The sequence below is a fragment of the Dioscorea cayenensis genome, chromosome 5 (assembly GCF_009730915.1).
Source record: "Dioscorea cayenensis subsp. rotundata cultivar TDr96_F1 chromosome 5, TDr96_F1_v2_PseudoChromosome.rev07_lg8_w22 25.fasta, whole genome shotgun sequence".
Classification (NCBI taxonomy): domain Eukaryota; kingdom Viridiplantae; phylum Streptophyta; class Magnoliopsida; order Dioscoreales; family Dioscoreaceae; genus Dioscorea; species Dioscorea cayenensis.
Window position 1 is genome coordinate 32,195,143 of NC_052475.1, and position 20,650 is coordinate 32,215,792.

The 20,650-nt window shown below is 35.8% G+C and overlaps 3 protein-coding genes and 2 long non-coding RNA genes across 6 annotated transcripts; 2 read left to right on the top strand and 3 right to left on the bottom strand.

Annotated features, from left to right (window-relative positions):
- The first annotated feature begins 1,374 nt into the window (after window positions 1-1,374).
- LOC120260856 lies at window positions 1,375-4,348 on the top strand. Its single transcript, XR_005536511.1, has 5 exons — window positions 1,375-1,555; window positions 2,685-2,842; window positions 2,960-3,015; window positions 3,805-4,109; window positions 4,221-4,348. It is a non-coding gene; the product is annotated as an uncharacterized LOC120260856 (long non-coding RNA).
- Window positions 4,349-4,427: 79 nt separating this feature from the next.
- On the top strand, window positions 4,428-5,960 carry LOC120260857. Its single transcript, XR_005536512.1, has 3 exons — window positions 4,428-4,543; window positions 4,945-4,997; window positions 5,141-5,960. It is a non-coding gene; the product is annotated as an uncharacterized LOC120260857 (long non-coding RNA).
- Window positions 5,961-6,425: 465 nt separating this feature from the next.
- Window positions 6,426-9,776, bottom strand: LOC120261087 (FT-interacting protein 7). Of its 2 annotated transcripts, none has more exons than XM_039268768.1 (2): window positions 9,611-9,776; window positions 6,426-9,189 (listed from the first exon to the last, which is right to left on the bottom strand). In XM_039268768.1, exon 2 carries the CDS (start codon window positions 9,053-9,055, stop codon window positions 6,728-6,730), a length of 2,328 nt encoding a protein of 775 aa, XP_039124702.1. In that variant the 5' UTR covers window positions 9,056-9,189; window positions 9,611-9,776; the 3' UTR covers window positions 6,426-6,727. The 2 variants fall into 2 exon arrangements, with proteins under 2 accessions (XP_039124702.1, XP_039124701.1); XM_039268767.1 differs by having other exon boundaries at window positions 6,426-9,236.
- Window positions 9,777-11,662: 1,886 nt separating this feature from the next.
- LOC120260734 lies at window positions 11,663-14,761 on the bottom strand. The gene is made up of 13 exons (XM_039268292.1): window positions 14,654-14,761; window positions 14,228-14,372; window positions 13,963-14,103; window positions 13,663-13,711; window positions 13,537-13,554; window positions 13,349-13,461; window positions 13,163-13,276; window positions 12,986-13,036; window positions 12,759-12,847; window positions 12,577-12,637; window positions 12,415-12,486; window positions 12,212-12,322; window positions 11,663-11,997 (listed from the first exon to the last, which is right to left on the bottom strand). The coding sequence occupies exons 1-13, from the start codon at window positions 14,704-14,706 to the stop codon at window positions 11,860-11,862; spliced, it is 1,155 nt and encodes a 384-aa protein (XP_039124226.1). The 5' UTR covers window positions 14,707-14,761; the 3' UTR covers window positions 11,663-11,859.
- A 1,859-nt stretch (window positions 14,762-16,620) lies between these two features.
- On the bottom strand, window positions 16,621-18,578 carry LOC120261907. The gene is made up of 6 exons (XM_039269927.1): window positions 18,485-18,578; window positions 18,053-18,141; window positions 17,896-17,956; window positions 17,642-17,719; window positions 17,408-17,518; window positions 16,621-16,990 (listed from the first exon to the last, which is right to left on the bottom strand). The coding sequence occupies exons 1-6, from the start codon at window positions 18,515-18,517 to the stop codon at window positions 16,895-16,897; spliced, it is 468 nt and encodes a 155-aa protein (XP_039125861.1). The 5' UTR covers window positions 18,518-18,578; the 3' UTR covers window positions 16,621-16,894.
- Between the last annotated feature and the right edge of the window lie 2,072 nt (window positions 18,579-20,650).

Here is a 20,650-nt window from a genome sequence, read left to right on the forward strand (position 1 = left end):
TTGAAATCAATGACAATTTAATATGCAAGGATTAACCCGGTTCTCTGTTTGAAAAAACTGTTGATCTTGTAAATTCATTTTTGTGCTTAAATATTTGCTGCTCATGGCACATGACAAACTTTTTTCTCTTTTTGATTAAAGATGCATGAGAAACTTTGATCATGACTTTGAGACCATTTGATATGCAAGCATTGATTTGATCCTCTTTCAAAATAATTAATTAATTATTTATTTATTTCCACCAGAAATTCACTAATTGAGATTTAGAATGTATATATACATATAAGATTACTAAGAAATTAGTCAAGTGTATAAATACTCATCAAACTACAAATTATTCAATAAAATCCAAGGCTTCCAACACATTTCAATAACCGATATATAAAAATTAGTGGGAAAAAAAAGTCTCAACAAATTTGGGCTGTTTTAGTTGTTGGTATTTTATGGGATTGTCAAAAAAATTTTGATGCACACAACAAGTGACCTAATATTTGAAAAAACTGGCTTGATAGGGTAGGATTACCCTCTCCCCTTATATATGGACTTTTTTTCAATTAGATGATGTGATACTAAATCAGATTTACATTATTTTCCTAATCTGATTTGATGTCCTCATCAAGTTAGGCACATTTCACAAAATCCTCCACTGGTCAGTCCCTAGCTTGGTCCCACACCACCTTATTATTATTATTATTATTATTTTATTTTTAATTACTACTTGGGAACAATGTTCAGAATGGTTGTTTGAGATGAAGAGCTGTTGGTTTGAAAGTGAGGAAAAAAAATGTTAGGTTTTGGATATGTTTGGCTGTTTATTTGTGATTTTTGTGATTCTAATGCTTATTTATTTATTTTTGGCTGATTTTGACATTAGAATTAGGACCAAAACATGGATGGGAAATCAAACAAAGGGAGGAACAAAGGGAAGTCTTTGAATTCTAGTGCTACCAGTAAACTTAACTTCACAAGTTTTTAAAGTGGTCAAGAGGATCATTTTGTTATGGCTTATGCACATTGTTTACTTATGCAATACTGATTGCAACAAAATAGAGCTGGCAATTGTTTGCTTCAGGCTTTGTTTGGGGCAACATTAACATCATAGAATAATTTTTAGCAATTTTTTTTATTTATTTTTTTAAATCACATGATAGGATGCCTTTATGCTTCATTCCTTGATTACTATCTCCGTGTGGGTTGGAGTGTCACCTCCCAATGAATTTATGATGTTTGCAACTTTTATGTTGTTTGACTGCCAATCTCAAAGTTTAGTAAGCCCTCAGAGTTTCTTTTTAGCATCTGTATAATTGGAAAGTTTCCTTGCACATGATAAGAACTGTATCTTATCTTCCAACTTTTTAACACAAGTTTCTTTCTTATTCTTTTTCCAAAATTCTTGTGTACCACTGATGTTGTAATGATTTTCTTGCTTCTCATAGGTAGTAGAGGCTGCTAGGCACCTCCATTTGAAGGAACACATAGTTTTAGATTGTTCAGGCATTGTATTCAAGCTAGCTGCTCTGGTGGAGTGCAAGGGTATTGTTGGCAGTGATGATAGGTCTGAATGTGATATATATATATATTGTATTTTTTTTTTCTTTCTTTTGTTCTCCATTTTATGCTATTTATATGTGCTTATGGTGATTTTTTAAGTCCATTATTTATGCCACATGATAATTATGAATTGAAGGCATGGAGACATTCTCTGGATGAATCGTTCATTTATTTTATTCTAAAAGATTGTCATAGATGAGAAGAATTACTCTGTGCAACAGGATTCACTTAATTGGCAGTAGAAAGTGCAATACACTATTACCACCCTGTTTTCAAAAAGACTACTGCATGTTAGATGCAAATGAAACATATTATTTGGATTCAATTCAAAAAAAAATTAAGATGATAGACCTATGCTTTAGGTATTCTAATCCATATTTACTAAATTAACTTATATTGAATTATTAGTTATTGAAATATGCTCCATTGAAATGTGTTGGTCTATCGATTATATTTTAAATTTAAACTAAATATATTATCTGGATCCAATTCATCATAAAAACTTAATCTAACAAGATGAGAGACTAGGTTTATGTATTCAGATCCATATTTACCAAATTAACAAATGTGGGACTATTAGTTACTCTAATACTACATAGGAACTCATCCGTAACCCATTCTTCTTTTCCTTATTCTGTTTGAATGGTTATTTGAAGAAAAGAAAAATGGGAAAAGGGACTTGTAAATTTGTTGGTCATTAACTTGTTTGAAATCCTTGCAAAAATCAAAAACTGAAAATTATTAACAAATCACCACATGAGGTTCTCTCTAAACGGGAGCTCTGGCTGTGTATATGCTCATTCCTTCCCAATGAGTTCTCTTGATATCTTCTTGTTGAAAAAACATCCATTTGATTTGAATTAAACTTCTTTTTTGAGAGAATTGTTTTTGCTGATTTTCTTTCATCAAAAGTGCTGCTTATGTCACTTCATCTATTTTTATGCTTCATGCTTTGCTTGCAGACATTATATGCAACTAACACTTACTCATTTACTAATTCAAATGCTTTGAAATTTTAATAAACCTGACCAAGGGTCATTGTCTTGGATTTCCACGGTATTCATAACAATTTTATGTCTGTTCTATTACCAAGCTTGCACACTGTCTCATCTTATAAAAGTTGTAATTAACAGGTACGAATATCGGTTTCAGCAGGGGAATCTGATCTTGATGCTTCATCAACATTTAAAACTACATATATTGTAGATCTCCATCAGTTGTGAAAAATTTAGTTCCAATATGTTCAGAAGCTATGAATCTCATGGATTAAGGAAAAGCTCAATTGGCTGAAGTATGTTGTATGAACATGAATTAAGTCAAATGCAAATCATCTTCTATAGTAGATCAGATTGCTTTCGCATTATTGGTCAAACATATTCAACAATGATATGGATGACTCATTTTTCAGGGAATGTTGGGGAGGCTTTCTCGCTTTTAACTGAAGCATTCTCTATACATTACCTAGTAATTCTTCATTTCATTGACTTTAGCCCTCTTTTAATATTGATTCTATATACTTGAAACTAAGTTAAGCATGGATATTAGGTTACTGGTCCAATGCACAAAGAATTTACTAGTTGCTGCCGGTTTTGTTCATGAGCTTTTATCTGATACTTTACATGTATTTTTATCTTGTTTTCCCTAATGTTGTTTAAACTTTTTATTTTATTTCTTTAGCGATTTGCATGGGAACACATGACATATCCAAGCTTCACATCATGCATATTCCGATCCTAAAAGTTCGACTGCATGCTAATAATGTATTATAGTTGAGTTTCATGTTAGTGAATGGAAATGCAGCAATGATGATTATCTGGTTTACCTCCACTATTTATGTCATCTAACATGCAAGTATGATGTAAGTACTTGCTTGAAGATAATTGTGTTTGTCATCATTTTTACAGATTCTACTATTTCTTGTCGTTTTTGATTTACATATGACCTTACACCAAATGAAAACTTAATTGTTTAGCTTGGGCAATCCTTTAAATGTTTTTTTTTAAAAAAAAAAGAAGCCTGTTTTCATCAGTAATCAATATATAGAATTCATTATAGACTTGTTGATATAGTAGCTCAATTTGTCAGAGTATCTGATAGGAAATGGCAATGTTGGCCTGACTTGGCCTGACCAACTATAGTTGCTCTTCTAGCTCAATATTGATCTTATAGTCTGAGGCATGATTTCTAGCATTCCATTTTGAAGGGTGATAAGAAGTTCAAAGCTGTTATTATTATTGATTCTATTTCATGCAGGAAACTTGGAGGGCGCAATAATGCAACAGTACCAGAAGCTGCTTATAAATGAGCATTGTCTTGGGCTGGATCATCCAGATACTGCTCACAGGCTTGAAAAAGAAATCCTTCATTAGTTTTGCTTTGCATCACCTGTGACTGGATCATTTTTCCTTGTTTTCTTGTTATAATTTTTTGGAATGCATGTTATTGCTAAGCTTGTCTATGATTTCAATATTTTCAGCTATGGAAACATGGCCTCATTCTACCATGGTCTCACTCAGATAGAACTCGCTTTGCGGCACATGCCAAGAACATTGCTTCTGGTAGGCTTGTCATCTGGTTCCAATCATCCAGTTGTGGCAGTGACTTTCATAAATGTTGCTATGATGTACCTGGATACTGGAAAAATGAATACTGCTCACTGTTGTTTAAAGGAAGCATTTGAAAAGGAATGAATGGCTTCTTTGTCAGGACTCAGGAGCATATTCAAACTTCTGTATGAAACCAGGCACTTGGTGTTGTCTTTTAAGTTTTAACTAAGGGTGCCTCTACAAAATCTCTATGCAGGCATGTATTCTGCACCTAAATTCTACAAACTTTGGCTTAGTCAAAATTGTATCTTATATTGACCAGAACTTCATTGCAGCATGAAAGGAAGACTTATGATTTACTAGTTTAACAACTGGGAGAAGAGGATGATGCAAGGACACTTTATATAGAGAACTGGATAAAGAAATTTCAACAGCATGAAACACAGGTAGTTGTCATGTGCTTGATTTCTTTGGATATAATACAAAGTCACAATATCTAGTTTAATGGTTTATATAGGGGTTTATTTATGTATAGTTTAACCTCGTATGTAGTACAGAGCTGTGATGTTTCTGATGACTATTATAAACTAGAATATAAAATTTGTACAACTATGAGTTCATGACATTTTTTTTTTTTTTTTTTAATTTAGAAAGATAGCACATCACTTGCATCAGCACAACAGAACTGATGACTTAGTTTCATGTTTAACGCTGATGATCTTGCTGTTTTATAATAAATAATAAGACCTGCTGGTCTGAAGGATTTTCTTCTTGAGATTTTTAATGTTACCAAACTCCTCATGAAGCCTGAAATCTCACGCATCAAAACTTTCCTATCTCTTTACAGCAATTCTGCAAAGCATGGAGTTGTTTCAATAGCACTTGCTTTACCATCATAAGGTACACACTATCATAATAGCTCACATCATCTACTCCTACACAAGGTTGGAGACATTTTCTCCTATCATAAACCTCTATCAATATGCTGTCTAAAGATGATGCATTTATAATGAAAATTAATTTATGTTACTTTCTTGTGATAGGCAAAGGCAAATCAGCAGAAGAGCAAAGGGCAAACTCTTTTTCTAAAGGTTTGCTTGCTTGTCATGATTTTTCGTCTATGTGAAGACACATCCTGTCATTGCAAAGGCTCACCACATTTTAACAAAGGTAATGTAGGCTGCAACTGAAGGTTCTCAAAGTGGTGCGGCCAATAGATTGATCAGCTCAGCGACTTTCGGGGAGGCCCTTCCAGGGGAAGGAGGTTTGATGACCTGATGCTCGAGCAGCTGCCGAAGTTAGGAAAGCCAAAGTTTGGAAAAAAGCTGCTGCCAAAGGTTTTGCTGGTGCAACCAACTTGTGTTCCCACTCCACTGTGCCTATTCTAAACCAGCTTCTGAACATGATCAACACCGGAAACAGCCCCACTGCAATTGATTCTAATGAGGCTGATTCAAATCATTCAGCCTCTGATATTAATGCATCAAAATGGAATGGATCTGCTAAAACTCATGATGATAAAGTTCCCATTGGATTGGGCAGCGGTTTGGCATCTCTGGACTCGAAGAAGCTAAAGCAAACATCAAAATCAATGGATTTGAAGAAACAACAGGCAATGCTTTTCAACTGTTGGAAATCTTTGATGTGCTACAGTTTTGGACCTCAATCAGGCATTCAAGCTGCCAGCAGAGGACATTCCTATTTCCTCTAGATTATTCTGTTCATGATCATTAGGTGACCAAGCCTCTAATAAAAGAGAGCAAGATTGATTTCAATTGAAAAAACAAAAGGAAATGAAATACAACTATACAGTCACCATTTTCTTCAAGTTTCCATATTTCATTTAATCAGCATAATAATGCATTCAGCCAAATTAATTTCATGTGCTCAAACCTATTTTAGCGAAGAACAGTAGTACTTCAGAAATGAACAGAAAGAGAATTGTCTAGCTTGCCATTGTTTCCTTTGGTTTCAGAAAATGGCTCATAATCAGGTGCAGAGGATCAGAGAATTGCAAGTGTATGAGAAGAAGATTCCATTACTGTATGCCGTTATGCGTTAAATTGAACATAAACTGCAAGCTTATTTGGTGATTATTGTATCAACATTGCAAATGGTTCTCATTCTAACTGCAATTATTTCCTAAAATGCTGTCTTCAAGGACTCATACATAGATCAAACACTAAAAAAAATATTCAGAAACTAAATAATCAAAAGATCAGGATTTTGAAATTCCAGCAGAACAAAAAAAGAATGCAAGATTAGCTAGCCAAACTAATAACTACATTAGAAAGATAACCACTGTTAATCTGAATTGAGATCCAAGTGAAATACGAGAAAATGCAAGGTTTCCCCTGGCCTAAAATTAATTTAAAAACTAGTCATCATACCAACAAATAGTTCAGATTCATAAATGGACAAGCAAAATACAAGTAAACATTAGCATCAAGAACAGGATGCCAAGGGAGAAGATATAGAGAAGAAAGCTACACTTTCATAACAACAACATCAGATAAGGGGGACAGAGTCAATATCACTCTGAGACAAAGCATCCAACAAAGCTCCATTACTTACCACTACTTATATTGCATCAAAACATGGAATATCTGAGGGGATTTGCGGTCATTTTCTCACAGCATGCTGTCCGTTCTCGCCGGCAACCTCCTGAAGAAATTTAGCGGGACTGATGGAAGCTTGTGGCGGAACCGCGGGTGCCTCAACACATACAAACCTGCCAGGAAGGCCACAACGCGGAATGGTGTGACATAGAGCACAATGGCAGCAATCAGGCAGAATGTCACAAAGAGGGCAGTAGCTCTTGGATCCCGCCAACTTAACAGATTCTGCAATCTCTCACCCTGAGTTGCGAGATCACCCACCACTGTTTGAATCCTCCCTGCAACACTTCTTAGGCGATCATACCTCATCCTCACAATATCTGGAGAGCGGGAGGTAGGAAATGTATCAAACTCTTCATCAAGCTCGTCAGGGTGGGCAGTGTCAGCATGTGAGAGCCTAGTGTCCATATGAGGTGGCTGCCTTGGCCTCCAACGGAAGTACCAGACACCAATCAAGAACAGGTATAAAAAGATGGTCGGCAATATCAGCTCAGGGTATAATACCAAAATGACAAAGAGAATGTGGATCAGTACGGTTGTCAGAGGGTTCTTCCAGTGGCAAATCTGGTCGAACCATTTGCTTACAGCAATCAGACCACTCAAGACACTCATGATCCTAAAGAAGTTAGCCTTGCTTTTGCGCATGCTCCACATGTGAGAATCCACATCCAGCATATATTCGACCACCTCCTTCCTTAAAGGTGGCTCGGCTCGGTTCAACCTCATTGAAACAATCTGAGTGGCCTGGTGTCGCAAATTATCAAGCTGCGTAACTGACAAGGGATGAAGGTAATGCATCTTTGGCAGCAAGGGCTGGGAGTACATGTGCATCATGTTCAGCAGAGAGGAGCATGTGAAGCGAACAGCCAACTGAACCTCACCCATCTTCTTCACCCCAGAAGGTAGTAACACTAGGAGAGGGTAGGAGTGGGTGTAGACACGATCTGTTTGGAGGGTCGATAGACGAATCCGAACTTTACCTATTCGAGTATCCCTGGTCCCAGCAGCCTTGTCCCCACCTTGCAAGTGACAGTTATCAAAAACTCCTACAGTGATGACAGTGCAAGGATCATACACCTCCCAAGTATACTGCTCATTCCATTTTGGAGCAAAGCTATCGATTATGGTTCTAGTGCGCACCCATTTTTGCCCATACTTTGCAACACAATAAGCATCAGTGGTTCCACGCCCATCCTTAGTCTTCATGGGTAGCAACCCTTGAGCAGTAAGAATACCCAGCTCCAAAACCCCAATGCTTGGCTTCCAAAGCTGTTTTGCTGTCGGACGAAGATCACTGCTGTAATGCGTTGACTCATCCAAGACATGGTATCCACCATCTAAGCATATCCTTAAATGAATCCTGCTAGAGAACTTCACCTCTTTCTTCTTCTGATCACCTTCAACAACCACATGCTTCTCAAGATTGTACCATCTGCTATTCACTGCCTTGTAATCCAACCTCCTCTCAACATGCTGCAGAGGAATAATGGCTTTTCCCAACACCTCATCCTTGTTAGGCCCCACCCTGTCCTCTACACTCAGAATCAAGTGCTCCTCAAACGGCTCAGCCACCACAAACATCAGGTCCTCATTCCACATCGGATTTATATTCTTGCTCGTGGACACCCTAGTCCGAAGAGCTTGATTCCCAAGAATAGCTTTAACATACACTTCGGGATACCGACCCTTATCAGTAATCAGCAAATCTTGTGCCTCAATGACATTAACTCTAACATACCAAAGCTTGGGAGTGAGGTAAACCTTGGACCGAATGTTTGCCAAACCATCACTGGGAACTGTGGCAGCATCTGAATGCCAAGCATCAGGGAAGGCCTCATCAGCCTGAGTGCCCATCCAAACAGCCAGCATCAGCTCTCCCTTCACTTTGTCATTCTTTCTATCTTCCAACCGGTACCACTGCGGTGCCAAGGGACTATCTGGTGGCACTCTCTTTGGGACCTCATTCAAATCAAACAGGACCCTCCCAACAAAATCATCTTTGACGAAATCTTTGTCCTTGACAACAACCTCAACCACCGAGGATTGAATTCGCTCCTTGGAGAATGCAAAGACCTGGTTCCATTCTGGGTTTGTCTTCTTCTCAAAGTGTTTGGTGGTACCCTTGTAGTTCCCAAGCTTCACTTCCACATAAGGATCCAGGCTTCCAGTGACGTCCTTGGGGGGCAAGTCCTTAGCTTTGACAACACGGACGTAAAGGTACTGCATTTGCTCAACGAGGTCGTAAGTAGTGGTGAGCTTGTCTCCAGCGACGCCGCCGCCGCCGAGGTGCGGCGCTGTCTCCTTCAAGGAGTACTCATCGGGACGAAGAGGCCGCTGCATCTTCTCAGTCTACGGGTCCCAAAAACGCCAAGGGATTCGAAGAAAGATTGCGACTTGGATACAAATGAACGCTAAAAACCTTCAAATCTCCGGAAACGGAGAATGCGAAATCCAAAATCGGAACGTTGGAGGATCTGAATCAAAGGAACAGAAAATGGGGGGATAATCGGAGGTTCAAAACCTGCAGACGTGGAGGAAAACTAGGATTTTCAGCAAAAAAAAATCCGATCTTTTCGAAAATAACATGAAAATCTCCAACAGAATCCTCCAAATCGAGCAAACCCTAGATCTCCGCAAGCGTCCAGAACATCTACAAACAGCCACCAAGATCCCGACGCAGATCAAAACCCTAGCACCTCAAAACACTCTAAACCCTCCATAAATCCTCAAAAATCAGACAATGCACTCAAAAATCGAAAACACAAACACACAAAAATAAACGTTTTTTTTTTTTTTTGCAGTATTTCTCACAGAGATTCAAAGGACTAGATTCAAAAAAGATAGGATTTTGATCGAATATTCGAGATATAAACAAAGAAAGCTAAGAATCCGAACCTGATCACCGATCGGAAGCAAAGAAAGAGCTTCGAGAAACCCTAGCACACCGATCCACATAGCTCTACAATGTTCGGCGCCGAATAATTATTCGCATTTTCTCCGAATTTTTCAGAGAAATCGAACTCTTGGGCCAGAGAGAAAGAGAGAGTGAAAGAGTGAGGTGCGTGTGCCCTTTTCACTCTGAACCCCGTTACTCTCCTCCCAGAGAACAACATAATTTAAAAACTCAATACACGTGGCGTGCAAATACTGGCTTAACACACAAGCAAGTCATGCCACGTAGGATAGACTAATGATGTTAACGTGGTCTAGCGAGGGAGAGGAAGATAATGTTTACTTTATTACAGAGAACCCGAGGCGAAGGAAAGAGGACGATGGTCGGGTTGTTCGCACGTGCGAGGAGAGGCTTTGCGTCACGAGATAACGAGATGGCACGAGATATCGGAAGAGATGGGAAATGAACGGTCAGATGCGGTGGTTTAATCGTGGGAGCATTGGATGGACGGTTGGGATTTGATGATCAGGTGGAACAGATGTTGATGATGATGGGAATGTTTTAGATTTGGGATTTAATGGGAAAACGATGTTGATGAGCATCATTATCATCATGTAAATCATTTACATTCTTTTCATTAGCCCCACTTTTGTCTAAAATATAATCACACTTTATCTTAATTTAAATATTTAAATAATTAATTATTAGTAAATAGGAATATAATAAACAATAACTGTTTTCTATTTATTTATTTATATATTTATGTGAGATGGATAGGAAATCAAAAGATAATTTTCACAAAGACAAAAGAAAAGGTAGTTGTTTAATATAGGAAAAAAAAAAAACAAAAGCATGGCATGAGAAGGAGGAGGGAGGGAGGGAGGGACAAGTTGGTAATGATGTAAAGTTTTGGTTGCCATCTCGCGGTATATCTCGAGGACGGTATGTACGACGAGATGCTCCCAGTTGATGGATCCAGCTGTCACTTTGTCGGATTCTATAAAGCCAATCGGGTCGGGTCTGGTCGGGGTCCGGTTTTTCTTTATAAATGCTTCCTTCTTCGCTTTTCTTTTCATGAATTCGATCCGAATCCGATCCATTGCTTACCGGATCCGGATCCGGATTATCCAGAGAATCTTTTCATTGGATTCAAGTGTTCAATTTTTTGAAACCCCCAATTATATATGTGAACTTGTTTATTTATAGTCTGAAATATCAAACAGTGATACTCCCCTCCGTTAATTTTTAGTTGTGATGTTTTGGTGTTTTTTTCTATTTTTTTTTTTTACTTTTCACATTAGATATTTTATATAATATTAATGAAATTTATTTTTTAATTTAATATACTTTGGTATAATTTTTAATAAATCACAATCAATTAAGCATTAAATTATATACTCAATTAGTGGGGTTTTAAATAAGGGTAGTTTTGAAAAGTAATGAAAATTTTATAAAATATAGATAACTAATTAATTTTAACAAACTTTTTTTTTAATCCGTGTAAATTAGATAAATGTGACAAATAAAAAAGAATGGAGGAAGTATATTTGACTTTTGAGAAGTTGACAGTTTGGCCTTTTTAAATACATAATTATATTAAAAATATATATATATGGGATGGTTTACCATACTGTCAAAATAATAATAATAATAATAATAATAATAATAATAATAATAATAATATTTATACTTTTTTTGAAATGATTATTGGGTATTTTTTTTTTTGAATAATAGACGACAAGCGCCCTTTTTATATGAATATAAACAGTACCGAACAGTACTGGAGTCCGTGTATGTACAGTATGAGAATAATATAAGAATCCCGAGTGAACAATGTATGAACAGTATAGTGAATAGTACTATCGGGGGAGGGATTTAAACCCATGACTTTCTCCTTATACTTTAGTGTCATACCATTAGGCTATCCAATGGTTGACGATTATTGGGTAAATTAAAACGTATTTATCATATACCTTTTTTATATTAAAATAGATAAAGCAAACTAATTACAACAAAAAGCCTAAAGAATAGCTTGAACCAGCTATCAATAATGATTGATAAAAACAAAAATACAAATTATTGATTGAAATATGCGACGTTCACCAAATACATCAAGGAATAATACATCAAAAAGATAGGCAGGTATTCATCAAGCCAAAAAATTATTCTTCAAATGATTAATTGATTGCAATCACAAAAGGCACACTCAGACATAACTACTAAATGACAGAATGCTGCTTGATCTTGAGGACTAGAACTCGAATTTCTTCACAAATGTTTGAGCTCCATTGTTTGCATTTGATTCGAGCATTGCTTCGATTACAGCGATATCTCTCAGACCTTCAACGTACGAAAGGCGCTCTTCTGGTTTGAAACCAACAGCAGCATCCTGTACAATCAGAATTTCATTAGAGATTTAATTTGTTGATGATGCAATTATAATGAGCACATATGACTGATGAACTCAATTAATTCACAAAAGTTTTCGATCATGTAGAACACACACACACTAACTATTTAGAAAACACTCTGAATTAATAAGCTCTACTTCTTAATAGAGCATGGCAGCACCAAAAATGCAACAAATGAAGTGAACACCAAACCTTATTTGTAGCCTGAGTAATGTCATGAACAAAAGCTTTAAGATCTTCAATAACTCCAATCATTGGATAGTGATTTGTCTGACACTGCCCGTCTGCCGAAAAAAATGAAACCTGAAATGATACAGAATGCATAAGCATTTCAATTCACCAAATTTATAGCAAAAACATCAAACACAATGCGTTTTGTATGAATGATAATGTACCACGAAATCACCAAACTCGCTGTTAAGCTCAATTTGCAGCGCTCCTTTTGTGCCATCGACTCGCCACATTAACTGTGAATAGCAGCAAAATTTGAAGAAAGTTGTACTCATTTTTAACTGTAATCAAATGAACAATATCAAAGCTTTGTTGATTTGAAGTACCTTTGGTGCAACAGACCAAACAACCATTGCATAGACACCAGCACAACCATTCTCCAATTGACTATTTATTCAAATGCAGTAAGTACCATAAAATGCAATCAGGATATTCACATTTTGCAGACTCAAAAAATAAAATAAAAATAAATAAATACAAATAAAAAGTTGAAAAAATAGAAACTTACAAAACGGTACACATAGTATCAAATGGAGGCAGAGCCTTATTGACATGCCGAGCAATTGAAGATACTGTTTTTATCTCACTATCAATAATCTGTGATTAAGCATAAAAAAGAAAGGGTGTACATATCTTGATTATTAATAATCTCTCAGATTGTTGAGATAATCTGAAAATTAAAGTTATCAAGGAATGTGTGCACATGAAGATGTGCTTTATCCTAATGAGACTCACCATCCTTAGGCCTGCAATGAAGTGTACAGCCATTTCCAAGAGAAAACCTGTCTGTAAATGTCACAGAATGTTTCACACAAGGCAGCAATCAGCAGAGGTTTTGAACCACAAACAATTTATCAGATTTGCAAAGCCTAATTAACTCAAGTAAAAGTTTTATAGGATTCAACAACTTACAGATAAATTTCGTCGCCAACCGCTTGAGAAGAAAGGATTTGAACTGTTCAAGTATCCTTCAATGGCAACCTTGATATTCAACACATCACCAACTTCCTTTACCAACTTTTTTGCCTACAAGACAAAGTTTGGAAAATTCTCATTATATGACAACAGAAGAATCTGAAGAATAATACTTGCAGACACCTCAACAAAAGCCGGTTCGAAACGATAGTTTTCAGCAAGTGCCCAGATTGGATAAGGAGAATTGTTGCGAATAGAATTGTAGGTTGACAGTGCACGATCTCCTTGACTGACAGCTAAAAACCACAAAGCAAAGTTGTTTTAATTGTTCAAAGAAATTAAAACAAGCAAGAAAGTGAAATTGAACTTACTTAAAGCAGCAGGTTTCTCTTCAAGATCCAAAAGAAAGAGAGAAAACCAAATCAGATTCCATTAAAGTGATATAAAGAAGTCGAAAAACTATAAAAAGAATGTCCAATATAGCTCATTTTAATCACCTTGAAGTACATGCTTTCCTGCCTTAATCATCCTCAATGAAACATCCACCTGTATATGTATGAATTGCAAAATTGGCTAGAGAATGTACATAACCTTGTAATGCATTTGCAATCTTAGTAGCTTCACTAGGATAACAATGATAATAAGTATAGAAGAGTGGAAAAAAGGAACATTCTCAAATGCAAGTTGCTAGTGACTAGAAATGCTAATTTGTGCAGAAATCACAGGCAAGATAAATTATGCATTATCGAGAACATAAAAAGTAAAATGAGAAGTTGATAATGATACCAATGGCGTACCAGAGCTTGACCGGCAACAACAACTGCAACTCCAATGATCAAGTCATCACTCATGATATCATTAAGGCCTTTCTCACCCCATTTACACTCAACTTGCGGTGCAAAATCACGAGCAAGCTCCACAAGAGCTCTTGATGCTTCCTATATGAAAAACACAACAAAATGCAGCAACCTTTAATCCACATATTAAAAGTCCCATATCAAAGCAACAGAAACCAAGAACTATTCTGCTGAATCCAAAGTTCAAACTGAAGCAAATTAGCACCTCAGTAAGATCCCAAATTGCTTTTAGTGTCACACGGTCAGTTATTTGCCTTAGATTTTTAATGTATGTTGTGCGAGCAAAGTATCCGGCACCAATTAAGGCTATCTGAGGGAGCACTGCTGCTGGAGCGGCCATTTTCAATTTGCTTGCAAATCAGAACGGTGCATTTCAAGAGTAAGTAATAATATACTCAAATTTGATACGAAAAAGTTTTGAACTCAAAATAACTTCAATGTGAAATCAAGGCATTAATAAAACACAAAACTCAAAACAGAAATAAAAAAAAAAACCAAATGACAATATTCCTCAAACTTCCCACAATTGGGGAGTTCAAGGAAGTCAAAGTGAAATCTAAAAAGAACACCAGAATCTAAAGGAAAGCAAGGACATCAAACTTTGTTGAACATATGCATGGAATTTAATTACCAAATTGATTTCCTATCTGCACTTGTTTTGCAATATGTCCATCCCCGCTCCATGTTCCCATTTTTAATGTATGTTCTAGTAGTAGTAGTAGTAGTAGTAGTAGGGGACCAAGCTCCTCATAATTTCATTATTTTGTACGAAAAAAACAGCCGTTAGAAAAAGTTCAATTTCCACCGGTGACCACAACAAGGCCCCATCCCGCTCAATTGTTGACGAGCAACGACAATAAATAAATATAAATAAAATAAAAATAAAAATAAAAATATCCTAATAATGTCGACTAGCAGACTGACAGTGGACTGAAAGAAGGATGACCACAAAGGTCCGCAACTTGTGGTTTCGTTATCAGGTGCCATACTTTTTCTTCATCTTTACTTTTAGATCAGTGGCCTGTATTCAAGAAAGTGAAATAAAAGTTGGGATCTTTTTGGGGGGCACAAACCTGCAACAAAATCTTGGGTAATCCCTTGATTTTTTTCTTTTTGGAAGTTACAAAAGTTTTGAATTAGATAGATATATATATATATATATATACCAACGTTTAGTGTAATTCAACAGTAAAGTACGCGAATGCTTCTTCACGTGTGATGAATATTATGAAAAATCACAAGTATAAACAGACAACAAAGGGAGGAGGACGTAACAAAAAGAATACATATGAAGTGGACGACTCGCTGACAAACTACAATAATAAATCACACTCGACAAAGGAAAAAACAAAAGATAAACCATGAGAGACTCTCGGGGTGGGGACGGAGGAACACACAAAATGGTCTACCTCTTATATTGGAAAAAATAATCCAGTGGACTTGATTTCGAGGTAATTACTATAGAACCGAAACGTGGCTCACTCTTAACCATGAGTTTTTAAGTTTCAATGTTTGTTTATTATATAAATATAGATATGTTGGTAATTATTTTAAAATATTATTGTCTTTTATTTTAAAAATCACTAAATTAAGATAATTAAACAGGTGAGGATAAGCCACATTTCTATTCTATAGTAACTACTATAAAACCCTGTCCATGGGATAATCTTTTCCCTAACTTGATGTCCTCTCTTCTAGGTCCCTTGTAATTGTGGGGTGATTTAAGAATTACATACTATGTTGTGCTGTTGCTATTGTACTGTTAGTCTTTGTGTGAGAAGTTGTAATAATTTAGGATAATTTTTTTAGTAGGTCACTAAACTTTGACTCATTTTCACTTTAATCACCAAACTTCAATTTGCATCAATTTGACCACTCAACTTTAATTTGATTTCACCAAACAATAAATCAAATATTTCAACCCCCAATTAATCACATGGTTGTTTAAAAATCCGAGTTAGTCCTCACCAAGATATATTATTAAATTTATTGGAGGTGTCTATGTCATCAAAAAAGAACCACATCATTCATTTGGGGATTGAAATCCCTTAATTTATTATCATGTGAAATCAAATTAAAGTTGAATGACCAAATTGATATAAATTGAAGTTTGAAAGTGAAAATAAATCAAATTTTAATGACCTACAAAAAATTTTACCCTATTAATTTATGTTAAAAGAGCTGTAATAATTTATGACATGAATATGTAAATAATTTTAATAACAATACATGATCATGTAATAGTCTTAAAAAATAAATTCACTTTAGCATTTCATGATTTGATTTATTGACATATTAAAAAATATATATATACATAATATAATGTGGTGTTATTCTATTTACCACTTAAATTGATGGCACTTATAATAAAGACATTTTTGAAAAATAAATTCACATCAAGGTTTCAAGTATGCATAAGAAGAAACAAACCCTAAATTAATGGCTACCAACATCCTTCCCAGACACCAATCAGCATCATCATCATTGCATTGCCATCACCATAATAAGCCTTGATTGGTTAAACCTTGCAAATCATAATTTTACCCTTTCAGAAGAATGGCGAATTATGGGCATCTTTTAAATGAAACGTGGACTGTTTTGAACCTTGAAAACATAATAAACATGGAAAGAAAATCCAACTTGGTACAGAGTCAATAATGCAACTGCTAGCAAAAGATCCATCAATTTGATTTGCAAACCAAACAGGCAACTGTCAAATACACTGTGATTACAAACAGATATTATCACTCAATAACATCAATAAAGCATTCATTATCTCTTTTACGTTTGATCACCTAGTCAATTGGCGTTGGCCGTTGATGAACATCAGCAGATGACTATATTCTTTTCACGTAAGTTTTGAGCGCCTTGTTTAGCACTTGATTTCGAGCATTGCTTCTAAAACAGCAATGTCTCTAGCACCTTCAATGTATGAAAGCCGACAATCTGGTTTGTGTCCAGCAACATCCTGCAAAAATTTGATTAATGTAATGAGGTTTATCCAAGAATAAAATAAATGTCCTCTTTCGTTTTCACAATTGACAAAATTTGCGGGGGAGTAATTTGACTACTCTTCTGTTGCCATCTCTTCATTGTAGCTAGGGTTTTAGTGGAAGATGGTTTAACAGGACGGCAAATGCAAAACAAACTAATTCAGAATGTTTTTAAATATCTAACACAATATTGAACAGGTCATCACACAAGTTAGTTGGTTGTCTCATAAGTTTAATCTAAATGCATACGTTTCTGTTATGGGTATATATAAGAGAAAATAATATCTAAACCTAAATCAGATGATTGATCATTTCATTTTGCACTCAATCAGCTATCTGACTGCAAAAAAGGACTATCATAGAAACCGATATGCTTTAATGAACATGAATACCTTATTGACAGACTGAGAAATATCATGAATGAAAGATTTTAGCTCTTCAGTGACTCCAGAGAATGGATAAAATTTCTTTTGGCACTCCCCATCTGCCGGATAAAAGGAAACCTGAAAGAATATTATGGAATATAATACCAGCTGCAATGTAGCTCCTCAATATTTCATTAAAGGTAGATCATTGACACTAGGATTAATTAAATTAGCAAAATAAGTGCAAAGTTGACGATATACCAAGTAACCATGTCTTCCACTCTCATTCCCACGCTCAACCTGTAGTGTTCCTTTAGTCCCATCAACCCGCCAGAATATCTGTTGATAGCTAATAAATGAGATCAAATACCATGATAAAGGGCAAAAGAAAAGAGCAAGCAAATGTGTTACCTAATAAAGATCAATGAAATTTCACTATATTAACCCTTTGAAAGTCATTCACATAAAAGAGTTAAAAAATAAGCAATAATCTAAATTTTGTTAAATTGAGGTACCTTCGGTGATGTAGCAGATACAACCATGACAAAGACTCCAGCAACACCATTCTCTAATTGGCTACATACAAGATAAATCACCATAAACAACAATTAGGATATTCACAGATTTGAAAATCTAATCAAAGAAGTGGTGCTCAGGAGTCCGGAAACTTACAAAAGAGCAGATAAATTATCAGGTGGAGGCAATGTCATGTCCACATGCCGAGCAATTGAAGATACAGTTTTGATCTCACACCCAACGATCTGTTCACATAAGGATTTAGTAGATTCTTAAATTTGTCTTGAGATCATTTGAAATAATAAAGTATATTCAACATATTCCAAGAGAGTAATTCGAGAATGTTAAGACTTGTTGGATTTTAAATCATAAAATCTGATTATGACAGTTAAATCATATTATTATGCTATGATCTCTGGGGGTGCACTTAAACTTGGGAAAATTTAGCCCAAAAATCCAGTTTTGTCGTTAAGACAGATGTGGTAACAAGTAACTTTTGCAAGAATGCTTGGCTTTTCAGAATCATCAAATTAATGGCTTTTTATAAGCTAATTATTTGAATGTTTTTGGTGCAACAAAAAAATTTACCATTCTTAGACCTGCAATGAAGTGTACTCCCATATCCAGAATAAAACCTCCCTGCAAGCGTCACACAACTATTTAGAAAACAAAGCAAGAAAAGCCATAGTAAAGATTCAAGTATAACATATATATTGATAAGGGAATTAATGTGAAATATTTGAGTGATTTCTCCATCATATTATCAGTTGAGGGACAACAACAACATGGAAGATTTCTATGAAATTATGTTATATGTTTCTTACACGAAAACAACCATGACTTCATTTATCTCAACATTTGGAAATTCTGGCAGTTGCAATGAGAAACCAAATGAAATAAATAAACAAATATAAAGAGAGAGCATGATAGATATAACAAAGCTAATACCAATATCAACAAACTCCATATAAAGTTTACTTGCACTGCGTCGAGAAGTATGGATTTGTAACTGTCACATAGATCCCTCAACAAATAACTCTGGGCGCTCATCATATCACCTATGTCGCTATCAATTTCTCAGACTACAAAATGAAGTTTAGAGATTTATCATGATAACACAAAGAATGTGGGTAAGGGATCCTCAATAAGATGCACTCAAAAGCAGGTCGAGCGGTGAGTTTTCAGCAACAGCCCAGATTGGATAAATTCCAATTGTTGCACACTGAATTGTACTGCCAGACAATGCAGCTTCTGCCCCACTGATGATAGCTGCCAGCTCAAAACAGAAAGATGCTTTAGTGGTTGGAAGGATATTTTTAGTCATTTTCAATCAATGAAAATACTAATTTATTAAAGTGACGAATAAATTTATAAATAAGGAAATTTAGAACATGCTACAGTTTTCAAGAATCATTTGTGGCATAATAAAAAAAAAATGAACAAAATACTCACATCCAGCAGCAGGTTTCTCTTCAAGATCCATCATGTTATCATTTGCACGAAACACCACGAGAAATTAGGATCCAATATGAAGAGAGAGATTAGAAACTCCGCTAATAAAATAACTAAGCACACTACTGCATAATGATTACAGCTAGACCAGCTCACATTTAGCATTGCATGTAGCAAGATCTACAACTCTGTTTACCTCAAAAGCAGCTACAAGACTCTGAGAAGGAAAGTAAATTGTTTAAGCATCACAAAATTAGCGTGAAAAGCGACTCCATTCCACGGACAGCTCATATCATGAGAGTTATAGTGAAACTTTCATCACTTTCAGTGATAAAGATGCTTCTCCACAATTTCTCTCTCTCATCACCGTGTGCTGATCACATGCTGCTTTCCTGCCCTTAGCATCCTGACATGATCAACATACCCGCACATAAATTGCCCGTGTTAGTGGAGCATTTTACTGATAGATCGAGATTCCTTGAGACAGAAAAAGCAAAACTCTTCTTGAGCGTTAGCAAGCCAGTGCGCTAGGAGAAACAAACAAGTTCTCCAGAGGTTATAAAGATGACTGCACTTGTATTCCGGGAAGGAAATATAGTCTTCATCTACATTTTCATTTTTAAGAAAGTCTATGGAGCAAAAGATTTGGTAGCTGAATTCCTTGAAATACTTAGTGACTAACTCTATCAAGAACCTTTACCCCACAGTGTTTTCACGAGATACGGAGAAAAGTGTGAACTACAGTAGTAGAACCTTTAGAAAAAGGCCGAGCATCAAAGCATCAGAACAAAATAATATATGGCTGATCTGCCTCGTACATTCCGGCAGCTTGGTTTTACTTCTTCTACTTTGATACAGGTAGGAGTCAAGATATGATAGGTCTCGATGGAATGTGCTTCAGCATGAGGGCTGGCAGCTCGACGCATGGAACAACATTTTGAAATCTGGAGGAGTTGGTGCAGTTTAGGAGTTAGCAGCCATTCTGATCTAACAATGCAAAAGCAAACACCCCATTTGTTAATGCACTATGAACTGGAAGAGGGCGTGGCAGTATATGAGTTAAAATGAACAAGCTCTGAGGATTCAGGATGGCTTCTCCAGATATATTGAAACCAAGAGAAAAATCTTGAGAAAAATTGAGCACTTCCTTTTTATTTTGGGTGATGAACAAAGTCCAAATTGAAGTATTTCAAGGTGACAACAGAATTTATTATGAGATCCAACTCATCAAATATGGTTCAGAACTTCGAAATGTACATTCTCAGTATTTCTAAAGAGATCGCACTTAATACGTAACTTCCA

What these genes read in the sequence shown, in the direction of transcription:
- LOC120261087 (XM_039268768.1), bottom strand. Translation starts at nt 9,055, where the DNA reads ATGCAGCGGCCTCTTCGTCCCGATGAGTACTCCTTGAAGGAGACAGCG.
- LOC120261907 (XM_039269927.1), bottom strand. Translation starts at nt 18,517, where the DNA reads ATGGGAGTACACTTCATTGCAGGTCTAAGAATG. An exon ending in GATAATTTATCTGCTCTTTT is followed by an intron (nt 17,957 to 18,052) that starts GTAAGTTTCCGG and finishes TCTTGTATGTAG; the next exon opens with CCAATTAGAGAATGGTGTTG. An exon ending in TATCTGCTACATCACCGAAG is followed by an intron (nt 17,720 to 17,895) that starts GTACCTCAATTT and finishes AGCTATCAACAG; the next exon opens with ATATTCTGGCGGGTTGATGG.
- LOC120260734 (XM_039268292.1), bottom strand. Translation starts at nt 14,706, where the DNA reads ATGGAGCGGGGATGGACATATTGCAAAACAAGTGCAGATAGGAAATCA. An exon ending in TCATTGCAGGCCTAAGGATG is followed by an intron (nt 12,848 to 12,985) that starts GTGAGTCTCATT and finishes GCTTAATCACAG; the next exon opens with ATTATTGATAGTGAGATAAA. An exon ending in GCGAGTTTGGTGATTTCGTG is followed by an intron (nt 12,323 to 12,414) that starts GTACATTATCAT and finishes GTATCATTTCAG; the next exon opens with GTTTCATTTTTTTCGGCAGA.